This window comes from Peromyscus maniculatus, chromosome 3 (genome assembly GCF_049852395.1).
Source record: "Peromyscus maniculatus bairdii isolate BWxNUB_F1_BW_parent chromosome 3, HU_Pman_BW_mat_3.1, whole genome shotgun sequence".
Classification (NCBI taxonomy): domain Eukaryota; kingdom Metazoa; phylum Chordata; class Mammalia; order Rodentia; family Cricetidae; genus Peromyscus; species Peromyscus maniculatus.
In genome coordinates this window covers 150,659,803-150,678,733 of record NC_134854.1, presented here as the reverse complement: position 1 = coordinate 150,678,733, position 18,931 = coordinate 150,659,803, and the positions used below count along the sequence as shown (strand labels likewise).

At 50.1% G+C, this 18,931-nt stretch overlaps 2 protein-coding genes across 15 annotated transcripts; one reads left to right on the top strand and one right to left on the bottom strand.

The window, feature by feature from the left end:
* Positions 1–23: 23 nt before the first annotated feature.
* On the bottom strand, positions 24–12,096 carry Foxm1 (forkhead box M1). 6 transcript variants are annotated; one of them, XM_076568041.1, is made up of 8 exons: positions 11,942–12,096; positions 9,054–9,602; positions 7,954–8,099; positions 5,453–5,644; positions 3,772–3,900; positions 2,819–2,863; positions 2,233–2,305; positions 24–2,065 (listed from the first exon to the last, which is right to left on the bottom strand). In XM_076568041.1, the coding sequence occupies exons 2-8, from the start codon at positions 9,556–9,558 to the stop codon at positions 864–866; spliced, it is 2,292 nt and encodes a 763-aa protein (XP_076424156.1). In that variant the 5' UTR covers positions 9,559–9,602; positions 11,942–12,096; the 3' UTR covers positions 24–863. The 6 variants fall into 6 exon arrangements, with proteins under 6 accessions (XP_076424156.1, XP_015861869.1, XP_006987920.1 ...); XM_016006383.3 differs by having other exon boundaries at positions 7,948–8,099; positions 11,942–12,095; XM_006987858.4 differs by having other exon boundaries at positions 2,233–2,302; positions 7,948–8,099; positions 11,942–12,081.
* Rhno1 (RAD9-HUS1-RAD1 interacting nuclear orphan 1) lies at positions 12,094–18,136 on the top strand. Of its 9 annotated transcripts, none has more exons than XM_076568043.1 (4): positions 12,116–12,222; positions 15,733–15,877; positions 16,058–16,309; positions 17,288–18,136. In XM_076568043.1, the coding sequence occupies exons 3-4, from the start codon at positions 16,142–16,144 to the stop codon at positions 17,834–17,836; spliced, it is 717 nt and encodes a 238-aa protein (XP_076424158.1). In that variant the 5' UTR covers positions 12,116–12,222; positions 15,733–15,877; positions 16,058–16,141; the 3' UTR covers positions 17,837–18,136. The 9 variants fall into 9 exon arrangements, with proteins under 9 accessions (XP_006987925.1, XP_076424158.1, XP_042130101.1 ...); XM_042274169.2 differs by lacking the exon at positions 12,116–12,222 and adding an exon at positions 12,237–12,372; XM_042274170.2 differs by lacking the exon at positions 12,116–12,222 and adding an exon at positions 12,237–12,372 and having other exon boundaries at positions 16,038–16,309.
* Positions 18,137–18,931: the final 795 nt, after the last annotated feature.

Below are 18,931 nucleotides of genomic sequence, written 5' to 3'. Positions count from 1 at the left end.
CTCTCATTCAATTTCTCGAGACCAGCAGTGCCACCCTGGGTTTTATTCAGTAGGTAGGTACAGTAGTGTTCTTGTGCTAGCTTGTGTATTGGAGCCTAGGGTGGCTCTTTGCAAAGCTCAGGTACAAGCTAAGGAAGCCAGGCAGGTCAGGGGTCACTTCTTCCGTCTCAGGCCTCAGCCTGAGCTCTCAATGCTAGACTCTCTGGCATGATTAGGAACACTATCAGAGAAACAAACACCAACAGGACTCACGCGAGAACCCACGCTTTGCTTCAGGCACACCCAGGATTTCTTCCTGCAGGACCACTGGCTTGGAAACACGGGGGTGTCAGGAAAGAGCAGTAAGCGGGATCCTGGCAAGCCAACCTGTATGTCTAGATGCCTCCAGCAGAACCCACGAGTGTGCAAGAAACTGACCGCAGGTCCTTTCCCCAAAGGCCACAAGCAGGAGCAAAGTGTAAGGCGGGCTACCCTCCCCACCCCTGGCAGTCTCTAGAGAACGAGCTAAGGAAATACGCTTACATTTATAATTAGAGGGCAATCTGGGGACTTTACACCGTTTGCCAGGGCTCTCCTGCCAGAGCAGCAGGTGACTACTGGGCACTTCCTGACCATCACTGCTTTTGTCATGCCCACCCTTCGGTGACCGGCAGAGAGTGGAAGACTCAGACGCCCTGGGAGACCCCACTGCACGCACAGGTCCCAGCAGTGGCTTAGATGTGACTACTGTCTTGGCATAATTAGGTAAGGGGCACGGCTCAGCCCTGCCTGCTAGCTTCCCTCGGAGGGCTTGGGGTACACTGAGCCTTGCACTATCCAGCCACACAAGGGGGCAGCTTGAGTGGGAAGGGCGAGGCCTTGCTCTACCGCAGCTCAGGGATGAACTGAGACCAGTTGATGTTGTCAGGGCCTAGGGGATCCTCCTCCAGGCCAGGGAAGCTGATGTCTAGAAGGATCTTGCTGAGACTGTCATTCATTGTGTCCAAGACCAGGCCTTCTGTGACAGAACGATTGGCTGAAAGGCTGGGGACCTGTGGCTCAGGGGAGCCTGGCTTGGGGACCTCCAGATGTGGAGGCGGAGAGCTGCTAAAGGGGTCAGAGGCAAGGTCAAAGGGTTCTGAGTTGAGGAGCTCTCGGGGTGAGTCAAAAAGGGGAACACTTTTCAGAGGTGTGGTGTTCAGCTCCATCAGCCCCAGGGAGTCAGGCAAGGGGCCAAAGGCGCCCTGGGGGGTTCGTACTGGGCTGAAATCTAAGCCCCCAACTTTGGCTGGGGGTGTGAGCCTCCAGGACTCAGGGGTTCTGGAGAGTCCAGACTTGCTAGGCGTGGAGGAGATGGGCAGCGTCTCCTTGACAGGGGTCTTGAAGGGCCCTCCCTCCTCCTGAGGGCAGCTGAGCTGGGGTGCAGGCTCTGAAGACTCTGCTAGGAGCAGGGGCCCCAGGGCTGGTTGCACTGTGCTGGGGTCCTCCGAGAAGAGCAGTTCAGGCTCCTCCAGACAGGGCGGGCGAAGGTGCTGCTTCCTCCGGGACCGGCTCACCTCCCTCTTCTCTCTCCGCTTAGTCACCAGCATTTCTGAGACACACCGGGCCGGGGATCGGAGCCCACAATAGGACTTCTTGGGCTTTGGGGTAGGAGAGCAGGAAGAATCTTCCCAGGAATTGGACAGTTCCTCTTTCAGTGATGCACACGGAGAGGGCCACTCCTCCAAGGGAGGGCTCTCCACTTTGATAGGTCTCTCCAAGTGCGGCAAGTCCTCCCCAGGCTGGATCTCTTCCTCCTTAATGGACTGAATAGGCAGCAAAGGCAATAGCCCTTCTTCAAGCAGGGGTTTCTCCTCCTTCACCGGCCCCGCAGCAGGAAGTGGGGCTATCCCTTCGTTGGCTAGCAGTACCTTGGGTGCAATTCGGACTCGCTTGCTGTGACGGGCGAGCTCCGAGCTCATAAGTGAAGCTGCCAGAGGCAACGGCACCTTCACTGAGGGCTGTAACACCAGAGACTGGTTCACTGGGAACTGGATGGGCACCAGGTACGAGCTGACCCGTGGGAGCAGTGGCTTCATCTTTCGCCCTAGGAAGAAGCAGGAGAGATCAGAGGTAGCAAAGCTGGGGGTCCACTACTCCCCACTCCAGGACAGCCAGTTAACTATGGCTCAGATCCTTTAAGTTGGCGACATAACCCGAAGACAGGCCCCAGAACCAGGACTGGGCAGCTCTGAGGCCGACTCTCATACTCACGTGCGCCCAGCGGGAGTTCACTTTTGATGGTCACATTTCTACGGAGCTCAGGGTTGGGTCGTTTCTGCTGCTGCTTATGGGGAGAAAGGAACCCGGGCTAGAAAGGTGAGGGAGGGCGTAGAACCCCACCAACTTGAGCTGATGCAATTGGCATCAACGCAATAAACAACCAGAAAGAATCCAACAACCCAGAAAGAAAAGGCTAGTTTGAATGACGGATGGGGGTAAGTACAATCTGTCAAGCCATGCTAGGGGAAAAGTGGACAGCAACAGACATATGAGGACAGGACAGTGCGACACCTACCCATGATCCTCACCACCCCCTGGGAACGCAACAGCTATCAGAGAGACAAAGAAAAGGCAGGCTGAGAGAACAGGCCCACGCCACGCACTTGTCCTTGCAGTGGCCGGGCCTGCAGTGCCCGCTTTGCTCCGCTCAGCACACCTCTGTGGTGTGTGTTTAGGGCTCGCAGCCACGGGGCCGAACACAGTCCCCCCCACGTCACAGCTTCTCTGCCCACTAACGCCATGCTGAGCAGTGAAGGGAAGGAAGGCCAAGCCCCGAGCCAGAGGAAAAGAATCTTACTGATTCCAAGTTTTCGGGCGATTGTGGAGACCCTGGTTCCAGTGGCTGGTGGCGGCCAGGCATCGAGGGAGAGAAATGAGATGAAGTTACCACCAACGTGGTCAGTCTACCCAGACTAGGAAGAAACCTATTTGATGGGTGCCAAGGGACACCTCGGGTAATGGTCCCTTCCAGAAGAACAGGACAGCAACAGCATCCTTGTGGGCACTCACAAGTTCCCAAAACAACTTTTTTCCTGCAAACATGTTCCTGTGGCTGCATTTCTGGCCTCTGACTTAGAGAAGGGGTTCTTTGGAGCAAGACTGAAAATACAAATTACAGGGCTGGAGAGGTGGCTCTGTGGGTGAGACAGCTTGCTGTGTAACACAAGGATCTGAGTTCAGAGCCCAGCACCTACACTAAACAATCAAACAGAGCCGGGCGGCCATGCATGTGCTTGGAACCCCAGCACTATGAGGGCCGGGTGCAGACAGACGGATGGATGGGGCTCGCTGACAACCAGCATGGCTCCAGTTTCAATGAGACCTCATCCCAAGGAAATGAAGATAGGTAGAAGAGGACCCCCAGTGTCCTCCTCTACACGTGCACTGGCATGTGTGCGGACAGACGCCCTCCCCCCAATCACCAGGCCCATCCCAGATTCGCTGATCAGAACCCCAAGTTACAGACCTGGAAGCTGTACAGTAACAACTGTCTACTTACAGGGGAGTTAGAGACTCCTCTATTTTGGACCAGAACAGTTCTCCTTGTGCTCGGGTCTAGTGCAAGGAGTGTCATTCGGTATCTGTCACCTGAGTTCAGGGCGTTAACAGTCATTAATTATGCAAGTCATTAACTGGCTGACTGGCTTCTAGCTCTCTCTCAATCAGAGAACGTCAGCAGGAACACTGCTCCTTTCCAGAAGGCTCTATAACCAACAACTCTGGCTCTCTAGAAGAAACAGGAACAATCACCTTAAACACTTGGTCCAGCGTCAAGTAGCGATTGGCACTTGGGTGAATGGTCCAGAAAGAGACCTTGCCGTTGGCAGATGTCTCCCGAACAAACATGTCATGGAGAGAAAGGTTGTGACGGATAGAGTTCTGAAAGAGAAAGATTAGCAGTTCGGTTAGCTTGGGAAACATCACCCTTGGAGGGAACTGGGAAAGGCGGGGGAGTCTCCCACTGTGTTCAACAGAGACTACGCCCAGGGTCCTTGCAATCTCCCCTGTTGGCACCTCCCTTCCTGATACACCACACCGCAGAGCTAACCTCAGACCTACACCCCTTCAGCTGGTTATAAAAACAACAAACCTGTTAATAACAAAAAACAGATCTAGCCTATTTCCAGGCTCTTACGGTCGTGGCCTGGAAGTTTCCCCCTCTATTCCTGCTCTCGATCCCAGTGCAGGACTAAGATGAAAAGAACCCTGAAAAGGAGCTTTACACCTGCAACTTCTGCCTCATCACCTGAGTGGGAAGATGGAGACAGACAAAGCCGGGGAGCCAAGACCCCCGTGTTTTCCCTTTGGCCTCACAAGTGAGAAGACTGCCATCCACTGCACAGTCCACAGAGAAACACTGAAGGTCAGGAGCAGCAGCAGGAAAAAACTGTCTCCATGCCTGGACATGGTGGTGTACACCCATTTCCCAGTACTTAAGAAGATGAGGCAGGAAGATGCAGAGTTCAAAGCTAGTCTGGGTTACTCAGAAAGATCCTACCTCAGAGATTGGAAATTTGATTTTAGAGATCCAGGAACATGCCAATGTGAGAATCAAGTACAACTGAAGCATTGCTACCCGTGGCCAGGTGGCAGGCAGCCCAGGTGTGTGTCTGTCAGACAGCCCAGGTGTGTGTCTGTCAGGCAGCCCAGGTGTGTGTCTGTCAGGCAGCCCAGGTGTGTGTCTGTCAGGCAGCCCAGGTGTCTGTCTGTCAGGCAGCCCAGCTGTCTGCACTGCAGACACCACAGGACAGGCTGCAGAGAGGACGTGAGGCCATACTCTGGTTCAAGCAGGAGTCAGACATCATTGTTTGTGGCAAATCCCACTTCAAATCCGGGCTCTTGTGTACACCAGGTAAGTACTCTGCCACTGAGCTACATCTCCAGCCTGGCAAATCCCCTTCTACTCAAGCTTTCAATGTAATGCAAGGGACTGAAAAGTGGGTAAAGGTATCTACCTGCTGCCAAGCCTGAGCTCAATCCCAGAACTCCCATTGAGAGACAGCTCTAACAAACTGTCCTCTGCCCTTCACAGGCCTGCCATTCCCAAACAAATAAGTGAATGCACACACGCACGCACGCACGCACGCACAAACTTTCTGGTTCTGACACGATTCCTGAGCATCTGAGCCCCGATGCATGAGATGAAAAACAGGACAAACCTGCCCAGGTGGGCATGGTAGCACACATTTGCAATCCTACCTACTCCTGAGGAAGACTGTAAGTTGGAGGCCGGCCTAGAGCATGTAGTGAGACTGTCTCAAAACAAGAGAGAAAAAGAAAAGGCCCTGCCCACTAGATGTTCCAGGAAATTGATCTTGGGGGCCAGGAGGCTCATAGTTTTTTCTTATTTTTCACTAAGACACAATCTGAAGCAAAAAGTGAGAAACAGTTATACCAGAATGACCTTGGCATTGGCTATGGGACATAATACCTTCCAGCCTGGCTTGGCAATGTGCTTAAAGTAGGGGAAGTGGTCCTCGATCCAAGTGTAGATATCCTTCAAGGTCATACGCTTTCTCTCAGTGCTGTTGATGGCAAATTGTATCATGGCCATGTAAGAGTAGGGTGGCCTCTCCGACACAGAGTCCTGCCAAGACGTGGATGCTCCCGAGGGCTCCTCAGCCTGTGCAGTTCACGAAGCCAAAGGGAGAGAACAGAGAATGACACAGTGGAGTTCATGAGAACCATTCCCTACCCCCAGGCCGTGGAGAAGTGGTTCTCAACCTTCCAATGCTGTGACCCTTTAATACAGTTTCTCATATTGGGGTGACCCCCAACCATAAAATTATTTTGTTGCTACTTTGTAACAGTAATTTTGCTACTGTTGTGAATCATGATGTAAATATCTGGTATGCAGGATATCTGATATGCGACCCAAAGGGGTCATGACTCACAGGTTAAGAACCACTGCTCTAGACTAAACTAAAAACAAGCTTTCCCCCTCCTCCTGAGATAGGGTTTCTCTGCAGGGCTACACAAAGTTCAGGAACTCACTCTGTAGACCAGGCTGGCCTTGAACTCACAGAGATCTGCCTGCCTCTGCCTCCCAAGTGCTGAGATTAAAGGCACTTGCCACCTCTGCCCAGAAAAACAAACTTATTTGAGACCACTATTTCATAATGGAATTAAAGTGTACCGTCAGTGTCCAGGCAGATGTTAGTCTAGGCCCTAACCAATTAGGAACTGACTGACTCACTTCCACCCTTTTCTAGAAGATAAGCTGCCTACTAAGAAGCCGCCTAGATGCTGGAGACATGGCTCAGTTGGTACAATACTTGCCTAACATGCATGAAGGCCTGGGTTTGATCTCCAGCACCACATAAAAAATGGGTTGTGGTGGCACATGTCTGTAATGTCAGCACTAGGGAGGTGAGGGCAGGATGATCAAGATCTCGAGGTCATCCTCAGCTACATAACCTTTTCTAAGCTAGCCTAGGCTACATAATAAGAGCCCCGTCTCAAAAACAAAAACCAAGAGGAGTCTCTTCCAGTAGATACTCTAGCTGGAGTCCACACAGTGATTTGTCTGAACCCATGCCTGTTTTCAGACTTGCAGGTCCAAGGACTTAAGTCTCAGTTTCAGTTGTAGTCCCAATGAGCTGTAAGCTCATCCTGTTTCAGTGGTCGTATAGTAGAAACAGTCAAAAGTGTGGGACAAATGCTTTCAAAGGACACATTCGGACAAAGATCTGATCATTCAGTTTAAAAATCTGAGCTGTAACTTTACAAGTACAGATGTATAAGTATACAGTTCAATTAACACAAATACAAATTCCTATCGAATTCACTTTGCTATTAATATTATAGTGTATCTCCTAATAAAACTGTCTATCAATGATGCTACACTCAATTCATACTGTTAAAAATCCAAATGGGGTGCTGGAGAGAGAGTTCAGCAGTTAAGAGCACTGGCTTCTCTTTCAGAGGACCTGGGTTCAATTCCCAGCAGCCACATGGCAGCTCACTACTGTAACCCCAGTTCCAGGGACCTGACACCCTCATACAGACATACATGCAGGCAAAGCACCAATGCATATGAAATAAAATTAAGTATAAAGAAAAATCCAAATGGATTATCATTTCCTAAATATCTACTAAGGGCTATTAAGCCCAGGATATTCAACCCAGAACTAGAGAAATATAACATAAGACAGGAACCTGCCAACCAAGAGCCATAGATAGAGACAGTTAAGAGATCCCAGAGTGTAAAGTAATTCAAATGTCAGAGCTGGGTGTGGTGGCACACAGTTGTAATCCTAGCTACTCAAAAGACTGAGACAGGAAGACCCAAGCAAGGTCAGTTTTAGCCAGACCCTGCCTCAAAGTAAAAATAAAAAAGGGTTGGAAATGTAGCTTAGTGACAGTCTTCTGTTTGCTTGTTGTTTTTTCGAGACAGGGTTCTCTGTGTAGCCCTGGCTATCCTGGAACTCACTCTGTAGACCAGGCCTGACTCTGCCTCCCATTAAAGGTGTGTGCCACCACCTCCCAGCTAGTGGTCTAGTCTTAGTAGTGGTCTAGTCTTACATACCATATTCAAGGCCTTGGGTTCACTCTCCAATACCTCCAAAAAAATTTTTTTAAAGAAAAATTACATAGAAAAGCACTAAGTAGTGTCAATAAGAGAACCTGGATGTTCTGTTCCAGCAACTCCTTGATCCGTTTCCCTTCTTAGAAATCCCCTGCACGGGGCTGGAGAGATGGCTCAGCAGTTAAGAGCACTAGCTGCTCTTCCAGAGGTCCTGAGTTCAATTCCCAGCAACCACATGGTAGCTCACAACCATCTGTAGTGAGATCTGTTGCCCTCTTCTGGTCTACAAGCATACATGAAGGCAGAACACTATATACATAATAAGTAAATAAATCTTAAAAAAAAAAAAATCCCCTGCACTAGTTTTGATTTCTGTAATGAGTGACAGAACAGTTCACCTTAACCTGATTCTGCTCCAGGTGACAATTCTCCTTCTCTTCCATCTCCTGCTTAATGTTGCAGGGGCCCAGTCCATCAGAACTCATCTTCCCAAGCCACTGGATATTGGTTAAGCTGTTGTCCAGCGTGCAGCCTGCTGCTTCGCTGCCAGCTACAAGGAAAACAACCCAAGACTTCATTAGCAGTCTCTCAGATGCCCTGAAGCGCCATCAAAATCGATGATGGTGATAACCTCTCCAAGATCCACATTCTTAGGGGCAGGGAACACAATGGTAAATTGTTGTGGCTGTAAGTTATTCTGCTCCATGATGGACTTGAGAAATTCAGGAGCAACGAACTACATTTCAACGAACCAGATGGAACCTTAGGCATCTGTCAAGGCAACTTTTGGATAACTACACTTTTCTTCCCCAGGCTCCAGTTTATTCCTTTAAGATGGAGATTTACTTCCTTATAGGTTGTGGTGGTCTGAATAAGAATGGCCCCTATATGCTCATGTATTTGAATGCTTAGGCACCAGTGAGTGGCACAAAGGATTAGAAGGATTAGGAGACGTGCGTGGCCTTGTTGGAGGAAGTGTGTCAGTGGGAGTGAGCATTTAAGTTTCAAAAGCTCGTGCCAGGCCCAGGTTCTCTCTATCTCAGACCAGATCAGGATGTAGCTCTCAGCTACCGCTCCAGTGCCAGCCTAAACGCTGCCATGCTCCCCACCATGATCATAGTGAACTAAACCTCCCAAACCGTAAGCCAGCCCCCAGTTAGATGCTTTCTTTACTAAGAGTTGCCTTGGGCATGGCGTCTCTTCACAGCAACAGAACAGTGACTAAGACACAAGTCAATACAAAGAGTAAATCAAACCAGCCAACCAACCAGCCAATCAACAAATCTTTTTCCAATAGAAAGAGAGCGATGGGAATGTTACATTATTGTAACCCTTTCAACAGTGCCCAGATGGTCAGCTCAAAGTTTTGGGATAAAGAAAAGCAAGCCTTTGCCTTGGTCCCTCCTAGATTCCTGTCCATTACAGACATCAGGATCAGACTGCAGGCAGCCTTGCCAGTAAGAAAGGCCAGCCTCCACAACCCTCCGCCTTGCAGACCACATACCACAGCTTTCCTGTCTTTGCCTTGGAAGGGCTCCAGGCGGCTTGGGAACAGGCGCACCCTTAGCTACTGGCTTCGGTCCCAACGTCTCGGTGATCACTTCTGTCTTCCTGGAATCATTGCTGGCTTGGGCTTGAGGCTGGGGACCAGGAGGGTGAGATGAGGTTCCCCCAGAGCTGATGAGGATGAACTTGTTGGGTCCACTGCTACCACTCTCTTTCCCTTTGGCAGTTAGTGCTGTGATGATGCTCTGGATATCGGCATTGTTGGGGATGGCCACCACTTGTGTGTTGGGCATGGTGGGGTGATTGATAATCTTGATTCCAGCTGGAAACTTGCAAGAACTGGACTCTGCCACCTCCTGGGAGGCCTGTGCTTGAGTAGGCTCCTGCTGGGCAGGGAGTCTCTTGGCTTCTTCCTCTGATGCTTCACCTGGGGCATTTTGAAGAGGAAGGGGTAGCCTCCGTCTTTTGAGAATCAGTGGCCGACGGGGGCTGGTTCTCATCATGAAGCTGTGCTTTCACTCTCCATTGAGAATCACAAGCATTGACCCTGCAGAGGGCAAGGAGAAGCTTCGTATCACAAACCTGCTGAGCTGAGACAAACTGGAAGTGGTCCTTTGCATGTATGGCCAAAAGCAGAAGCTCAGAGGCCCAAGGGGAATGCTGCCTGGACCTCTGTCAAGCCCTCAGACAATAAGACACTAGCTGGGTTTGTTGTATCCTTGTAAGAACCTACAAGGTTCAAGGCCACCCTCTGCCAGACAGTGAGTTCAAGGTCACCATGTCTCAACAAAACAAAACAACACAACAACAACAAAACCCCAAATAAATAAAGCCCTACTACTGAGCAAGGAAAGCTAAAAATTACAGCAAATGAGCCATTCAAGAGAGGAATGCGGGATTGAATTAGAGTCACTGATCCTGGAAGCTTAAGGAAGTTTGGCCAGGTCAGGGGTATAATATAATAATATAGCTTAGTGACAGAGAGTTTGCTTAGTTTGCGCAAGGTCCTAGGTTCAGTTCCCAGTACTTCAAAAAAGCAAACAAACAAAACACCAGATTGTCTGGGGTTGGCGACACGGCTCAGTGAAGTCGCCTGCTGTAAGCCTGACACCTGAAATCAGTCCCTGGGACCACCATGGTGAAAGGGGAGAACCAACTCCTGGATGCTGTCCAACCCCCACATCTGTGCTGTGGCATGTGGGCACCCTCCCAAGAAACATGTGAAAACATTTTTTTAAAACGTGTGGTCAATGAAATAAGTGAGAAGACATCTGTAACAATGTGGAAATGCTGCCACAGTCCCCCAGAATTAACGACTACAGAGAGGGATGAAAGACCAGAGAATGGATGGACAAGGGGTGACTAGGCATCCTGACAAAACCCTGATCCTGCCACCCATTCTTTGAGAAAGCCTTGGCACGTTTACATCTGCAGGTCACAGGTTCCGTCAGAGGCACCTGTGAAATCCCCCCCTCGCCTGCAAGATCTCAAAGGGGAGAAACTTCCCTATTTAAGGCCCACAGCAAAGCTGTGCGGTCCTTTATTTCACATTTCCAGTACTGGTGATTGAACGCAGGGACTCTACTACTGAGCTATACCCCAGTACCCTTTTTTTGGGAGGAGACATAGTCTCTTCTAGCCTGAGTTGGTCTCAAACAATGCAGCTGACCTTACAGTTCTGATTCTCCTGCCTCCACCTGTTAGAATCACAGGTGTAGCCACAATGCCAAGTTTTTGTGGTGCTGGGGATTGAACCTGGGGCTTTGTGGCTGCTTGGTAAGCGCTCTACAATAAAATCCCCAGTTCTCTTGCATTAATTAAAAAAAAAAACCCAAAAACTTCTAGAATGGCACCAAGAGCTCTTAACCACTGAGCCATCTCTCCAGCCCATTACGTTAATTTTTTAAAGTGTATTTCCTTTCAAAATCTGCAAAACATTTGCACAGTGACACCTCAGTACTTGCAGGTATTTATGGCATGTTAGCTTTTTAAATATGTTACTTTATATACCCTAATTTTCTGCTTCAAAAGTAAGATTGTAACACCCATCTCCTGCCTACTAAAATGTGCCATCATTAATATGCTTCAGTTGGCTTTTATTTTTGAGGCAGAGTCTCATGTAGCCCAGGCTGGCTTTAAACTGCTGATAATTTGGCCTCCGCCTTTGTAAATGCTGAGATTACAGGCGTTTGCCACCATGCCTGGCTATGCTAAGGGCTTTGAAATGCTAAGGAAGTAGTTTTTTCTTTAGAAGAAGCATTTCATAGATTTTTATAGATATATATAATAACTTATTAAGTTAGTGAGGTCCTTTGAGAAACAGAGAAACCAGCTGTCTTTTTTTTTAAGGACACCTGCCAAAAAAGGATTACACATTTTTGACATTTGCCAGCTGCTTAGAGTTCTCAGGTCCCTTCCACCCTGCGGCTTCCTTTCCTTTATATTTCGTTTTCTCTACCTTCAAATCTCAGTTTTCATTTTGCTTCACATTGCGCCCCACCCCAATCAAGTAGCAGACACCCCCGCCCCCACCGGGTATTTCTCTTTGACCAGTCTCTTCCTAATATTCCCAGTGCCTTCTAACCGGACGGGACTCGCAGTCACCCCGTGGACCCCATTCTCCACCCTGAACCGGGAACCTTGCAACACTCAGCTCGGATCCCGCCCTGCAACAGGGCTGACTGCGTGTGCGGACTCCGAGGGCACGTCTGTCCGCTGGGTGCCCGGGGTGCTCGGAGAACGCGGCGGGAAGGCCGAGCTGGCGGCTCAGACTTTCTTCCCGGCGGTCCCCAACACTCCCTCGCGCTCCGCAGCCCCGGCAGTCCCGGCTCCCAGCCCCTCCCCTGGCCCGGCCCGGCCCGGGACTTCCTTCTGCACCCCACTCACCTCACACGCCGCGGCTGCTCCACGCGGGGCCGAGGCAGGCCCGGGCGGCGGGTCCCGGAGGGACGGCCTGGGTGGGGAGCCCCGGGGCGGGGTGGGGGGTGAGCCCGGGCCGGGGGTGGGTCCCGCAGCGCCGCTTTCAGTTGTTCCGCTGTTTGAAATTGGCGCCGGCGGAGCGTTGCGGTCACGTGACGGAGCGTCGCCAATCGGCACCGGCTTGTCTCCGGGTTCCGGCCCCGAACGCTCGGCGTCCGGAGGAGCGGCGGCCGCGGCCGGGAGGGCGGGTAAGGCGGGCCCCCGGCGCTCGTGGGGCGGCGGGAGGGACGCGGGGACGCGCGGGCGGGCGGCGGCCAGCGAGCGGTCTGCTCCGCCCCGGCCCTCCCAGTCGCCGCGGTGGGCGACTTCCTTCCGGAGCGGCGCACGTCACTCACCCGGTTAGCGCCCCGCTCTGCCCCTCCCGGGTCCCCGACCCGACAGCAGCCTCGGTGCGGCGCGTCCCCCGACCGCGGGGACCGGCCCTACGCCCCGCCCCTGGCCGTGGCCTGCCGCCCCGGCCGCCCGGGAGACAGATGTTCTTTTATTTACACGCTTGGTGGAGTGGGAGGCACCGGGGCCGACCCGGGCAGACCGGGGCGTCCCTTCCCCGGGCCCACCGTCCGGTGGAGAGGGAGCACAGAATGAGATCAACAGATCCGTAGAATTCTAGCTACAGAGGAACTAGTTAGAGGCCGCTGGGTTTTGTTTGACACAAGGTCTCCCCCATGTGTAGAATTCTCGATCCTCGTGTCGTCTCCGCCTTCGGAGGAGCTGGGGTCACTGGCTGGCCCTCTCGTAGCCTTCTGTGATATTTTGAATATTTATTTTAATGAGAAAATCTTGACTTAGGACAGGGGAGCCTCTTTTTAAATGAACTGACTGAGACGCGGTCTAAGATCTGTTACCCATGGCACAGAAGGGAGGGAAACCTTCGAAGCAGCTGGAATAATCACCGAAGGCGGCTGTGCCTCGGGGAGGCCTGGTGAGCACCAAGGGATTTGAACCGAGGCGCAGGAATGCGGAATGCGATGAGTCAGGCCCTGCAGCCGTACTGAGTTTGGTCCCTATCTAATAATTAAAGGAAACGAATCAAGAGTTATAAGTAGCTAGGCATGTGGCACATACCAATAATCCTGGGGTGAGACGAAAGGATCTCGACTTAGAGGCTAGTCTGGGCTATCTAGTGAGACCCTGTCTGAAAAATAAGATCAGAGTGATGGTGCACACCTTTAATCCCGACACCCAGGAGGCGGAGGCAGCCGGCTGTCTGTGAATTTGAGGCCAGCCAGGTGTACATAGCCAGCTCCAGGCCAGCCAAAGCTACATCGTGAGACGCTATCTCAAAATAAATTAAAAAAATAAAAAAAAAAAGCAAAGGTTGAGCAGAAGTGAGTCAAAACCTGACTTAACGTTTTTGTTTGGGCATGTCTGTAAGAGATTATCTAGATTAGACTGAGGTGGGATGACCCCACCCTGAATGGGGGTACTCCCATTTTGTGGGCTGGGGACCTGGACTGACTAAAAGGGAGAAAACCAGCTGAGCACATTCATCTGCTTCCTGCCTACTAAAGTGTGTGCCCAGCTGCCTTCAAGTCCCGGCTGCCATGACTTCCCCAACACACAGGACTTTACCCTGGAACTGTGAGCCAAAATAGCCCTTTCTTTTTTCTTTTTTTTATTTATTTTTCTTTTTTTGAGACAGACTTTCTCTGTGTAGCTTTGGAGACTGTCCTAGAACTCACTCTGTAGCCCAGGGTGGCCTCGAACTCACAGAGATCCGCCTGGCTCTGCCTCCCGAGTGCTGGGATTAAAGGCGTACGCCACCATACCTGGCACCCTTTCTTTCTTAACTTGCTTTCCTCGGGGTATTTTATTACAGCAGCAGAAAAAGTACCCAGTGCAGTGAGACATGCCAGTAATCCCAGCACCCAGGGAGGCAGAGGCTAATGGCGAATTTGAAGCCAGCCTAGGTTACGTGAGACCCTGTCTCAAGAAAGTCAAAATAATTATAAGAGGGCCAGTATATAGCCAAATGGAACAGCTATTGCTTAACGTGGTGAGGTTAAATCTGAGAACCAAAAAGAATATATTTTCTTCAAAGCCATGCAAGGGCAGGGGAAGTTGATGGGTATAGATGGCCAGGAGTGAACCAGCAGGGGGGTAGGTATATGGGGCTTGTTGTTTGACTAGTTGACCTCTCTTTATAGTCTAGAGAATCCAGGGGTGATTTTTTTATTTGTTTTATTTATGTGCATTGGTGTTTTGCCTACATATATGTCTGTATGAGGGTGTGGGGTACCCTAGAACTGGAGTTACAGACAGTTGTGAGCTGCCATGTGGGTGCTGGGAACTGAATCCAGATCCTCTGAAAGAATAGCTAGTGCTCTTAACCACTGAGCCATCTCTCCAGCCCCCAGGTGACTTTTTTTTTTTTTTTAACAAAACCTAGATGTGGTTGGTCACAAACTCGAGCTTGAAAACCTCTAGTGACTACTCAGCCCAACTCCACACTCATGGCCCCACCTGGTTTTCCTGACCCAACGTTGACACCGTGTCTAATCTTTTTCTTATTATTTTCTCATTCCTTCCTTTAAAAATATTTTTTAAAACAGGGGCTCCCTATGTATCCCCCACTGTCATGGAACTCACCATGTAGACCAGGCTGGGCTCCAACTCAGAGATCTGCCTCCTGAGTGCTGGGATTTAATTAAGGTCTATGTTACCACACCTAGCCTTTTTCCCTTTTTATTTGTTAGCTAGACATTCACAGCCTCACAGGTACTGACATCGTGTGTGAGTGATGTGGGGAGAGGGGACACACCACATGTGGGTGTCAGAGGACATCTTTTTGGAATTGGTTTTGGCCTTCTACTTTTTTGCGAGTTCTAGGGATCAAACTCAAGTCCTTGGTTTTTGAGGCAAGTTCTTTTGCCGCTGAGCTGTCTTTCATGCTCTGTCTCCCATGAGCTTGTAATTCTCTGAGGTTTCATGTAACTCAGGCTGGTCTCGAACTAGCCAAAGATGACCTTGAGCTCCTGATCCTCCATCCTCCCTTCTTAAGTACTGAGATTATAGGCATGGACCACCACACCCGGTGTGGTGTGGCTTTTGAGACAAGGTTTTTGTACATAGCCCAAGCTGGACTTGAACTCCTGATCCTCTTGCCCCAGTTAGGATAATTGAGCGTGTTCCGCCATACCCAGCTGTAACCATCCTTGCATGTGGTGTTCCTCAGCCTGGAGTGACCTTCTTGCCTTTTGCTTCTCCCAGCTCTTCATTCCCAGGCTAGGTGTTTTCTCACCCAGAAGACCTGAAGTGAATTGAAGCAAAACCGTATTATCCTGAAGTGTAATTGTTTCCTTTTCTCTCCCCCTCCCTCCCTCTCTCCTTCCCCCCCCCCCCTCTCTCCCTCCCTTTCCCTCTCTCTCCGTGTGTGTGTGTGTGTGTGTGTGTGTGTGTGTGTGTGTGTGTGTGTGTTTCAAGACAGGGTTTCTCTGTGTAGTTTTGGTACCTGTCCTGGATCTGGCTCTGTAGACCAGGCTGGCCTTGAACTCACAGTGATCCGCCTGGCTCTGCCTCCCAAGTGCTGGGATTAAGGGCGTGCACCACCACCACCGCCGCCGCCGCCGCCGCCGCCGCCGCCGCCGCCCGGCATCATTTCCTTCTCTTAAACTCCAGCTCCTTCCCTTCCTTCTCTCCTTCTCATGTTTTCTTTTCAGCAGTACTGGGGATTGAACCTAAGGCTTTTTGCATTTTAGACAAGTGCTGTACCACTGCGCTACAAACCCAGCTCCTCAAAAACAGGGAGCTCTCTATCACTACAGATGCTCGGCACTCAGTAAGCGACTGTTGAATAAGAACGTGTCCATCTTTAATTCCGAGTGCTCAGCACGACACAGTAATGTAAGTTCAGCAGGTGTTTACTGAATGAGTGTTGTTGAGATGTGTTTCGTGAGGTGGTATAGGAAACTTCCTCACAACAGGAGGTCTGAGTGGTAGTTTGGTAGATTGACTAATATGTGTCATGAAGGACAGGGGAATCACCCATGTGATTTTCTCCCAGATTTTGTTTCTTCTCTACAGGAATGATTTGCAGCTGGACCCCGGCCCAGACCAGGAAGGCAACCTGCATCATGTGGTTACTAATTGCTCTTCATTTACCTATTGATGCCTCCCAAAAAGAGACTCCAAAGACAGTCCCGCAAAGCCCAGCTGCTATTCCACCAACCGCCACTGGAGGGCGCCAAACACCATTATGACTCTCTCCAGCAGCCCATTACCCACACTGTCCAGGTGCCCAGCAAGCCCATAGATCAGGGCACCATCACATCCTGGGTAAGTCCTTGACCTTTATCATGTTAGCTTTTCAGAATACTGACTGTGAATCGTCTTGGAGCAGGGACTGGGAAGCAGTTACTCTTTCTGGCTGTGGTAACCTGACCCATCTGGTATATCTACTTTTCTTCCTTCAGTCCAGAATACATGTTATATAGAATTGGAGTCTTCCCTGCCAGGTTCTTCTGAAAAAGTTCTGCGTGGACATTTCACTACCCAGTAGCTGGGTAAAGAAGCTAGAAAAAAACTACAAGCTTATAAATGAGATTATTTCCTGTAACTCATGTGAAAAGTACTAGGTACTCTATGGCCAAATGGACTGAACCTTAGGGAGAAAATCCTTTTAAAAAATGGCATCAGGGGGCACACTTGTAATCCTAGCATTTGAGAGGCTGTGGCAGAAGGATCTCAAGTTAAAGGCCAGCCTGGACTACATGGTGAGACTGTCTGAAACGAAAAGAAAAAAATCCATAAGCATTGATTGAATAAACCTGGTGTACCAGATCCTGTTTCTGAACACAGTCTCACTTCCCGTTCTTGTAGCTGCCATTCCTTATTTGCTGGAGACCTTCTTGCCAGGCACTCTGCTGGGGCTGGGGATGAATCTGACCTATTGAGGGCTTTGTGTTGCTGAGGACTGAACTGCTGAGTGTCCTAAGCATGGGTTCAACCCCCAAAGATCCTTCCAGCCCTGCTCTCATGAAGTTTACGGACAGACAGTTAAACAAGCCATAGCAGTGTTGTGTGGTGATGAGAAATACCTCGTCTCCTCTGTTCTCCAGGAGCAACGTGAAAGGCAGAGGGATTGGATAGCTGGCCCAAAACTGTTTGCTTAGTATTTCCTCACATAGCTGGTTTGGTTTTATTATAGCGAGTCCTCACGATTCTGGACAAAAATAAAGAAGGATTCTGTCCATTGGATGTAGTTTCTTTGATAGTTGACCTACCACCACCACCCCTTTTTTCTTTTATGCACAGGTATTACCTCAGTTTGATACAAAAGCCGAAAGCCAGTTTCCAGCACACCGGAAACATCGTCCCCGAGACCAGGCAAGGCACTTAACTCGGAGATCTACCTGTAAGTTCCCACGTCTAACCTTTGAGAGTCCACCATCTTCCAGTTCAGAGACATTGTTGCTATCCTTGAACAGAGAAGAGCCCTGCCAAGCAGAAAAGGACACTCCTAGAAGGCCTTTAGTGCCACTGCTCAGTCCCCAGAGCTGTGGGGACCTGTCAGTGCATGCCCTTCAAAGCTTATCTCATGTGTTCATGCCCCCCGATATCCAGACCCCGGGATCATCCGTGAGAGAAGATCCCGTTTCCCCAGATCAGAAGGAAAACAGCCTTGCAGGATGCATCCTTGGCCCTACAACTCCCAACAGCCCAGAGCCTGGGCCTGTTCTGGTCAAGGACACCCCTGAGGAGAAGTATGGGATAAAGGTCACATGGAGACGCAGAAGGCACCTGTTTGCTTACCTCAAGGAGAAAGGGAAGCTGGACAAGAGCCAGTTCCTTGTGAAGATCTGACTGGATGTCACAGACTTCAGTTCATCTCAAAGCTGCTCATGGTCGCCGTCGTCTCTAAAGTCTCTTCTCTGGCTTGAGAATGACACGGAGTGGACACCAATAGGAGGGAGACTTAGCTGGAGGCCTGGAGTTGGAAGTCGGTTTCTAGATTTGCTTTTTAAGCCACCTCATATCGGGAAGAGTTGAATTTAGTGTCATGAACTGTTGATATTTTACTCATAGTAACTGTTTAAACCTCTGAAGTATCTTGTACTGTTTACAATGTTTGTAAATAAATGGCTGCCCCGAGTTTTTAGAGAAGCCTACCTTTATCAGTAATGCAGAGGTGTGGCCCGTCTAGAAAAAGTCGGTGCCGATTAGTCTTCGGCCTCAAACTTGATTTTTTCCACATTTTTTGGTACTGATCGTGAGGCTCGGTGACCGCTTCCGCTGATGGAGAGAATCCGAGCGAACTCTAGTTTTTAATGGTTGACAGCTGCCAAAGGGCCACAAGCCCTGCGTTGATGAATACAGTGGGGTCAGGAGAGGTAGGGCACAGATGGATGGGTTTGTGTTTTGAGAGTCTGTTTACAGTGAAAGAATATGGTGGAGTAACTGTGTGTACATACAGTGGAAGAGCATATTCTAGTAATTCGTGTGGAGGTGCTGCCCCCGCTAACAAGTGTCTCAGTGGTCCTCTTACTCAACCACGGCATCTCTTTCAGCCCTTCTCATTTAGCATCCAGCCCAAGCAGAGCTTACGCTGCCCCTTATATGGGTTAGGATTTGAAGCACACACACAAAAAAAAAAACCAGGAAGCAACCAGGGAGCGGGCTAAGTGAGTGCAGTGTTCTGCTCTCCTAATTTATGTATGTACTTATTTCCTAGTTTTCAAAAGTTAATTTCTGGGGTCTGGAGTCGTGGCTCAAGGATTATGAGCCCCAAATGCCCAGAAGGCACATGTTCTATCCAACAGACAGGACACCAGGGATGCATATGGTATGCAGACATACATCTGGGACATGGTGGCGCATGCCTCTAATTCCAGCATTAGGGGGCGGAGGCAGTCGGATCGATGAGTTCCAGGCCAGCCAGACTATGTAGTAAGATCTTGT

Excerpts from the sequence above, each read along its gene's own strand:
- Foxm1 (XM_016006383.3), bottom strand. The coding sequence starts at position 9,558 with ATGATGAGAACCAGCCCCCGTCGGCCACTGATTCTCAAAAGACGGAGG. Across the intron at positions 8,100-9,053 it reads GCAAAGACAGGAAAGCTGTG|CTGGCAGCGAAGCAGCAGGC; the intron begins GTATGTGGTCTG and ends TTTTCCTTGTAG. Across the intron at positions 3,901-5,452 it reads TTGCCAAGCCAGGCTGGAAG|AACTCTATCCGTCACAACCT; the intron begins GTATTATGTCCC and ends TTTCTCTTTCAG.
- Rhno1 (XM_006987863.4), top strand. The coding sequence starts at position 16,142 with ATGCCTCCCAAAAAGAGACTCCAAAGACAGTCCCGCAAAGCCCAGCTG. Across the intron at positions 16,310-17,287 it reads AGGGCACCATCACATCCTGG|GTATTACCTCAGTTTGATAC; the intron begins GTAAGTCCTTGA and ends TTTTATGCACAG.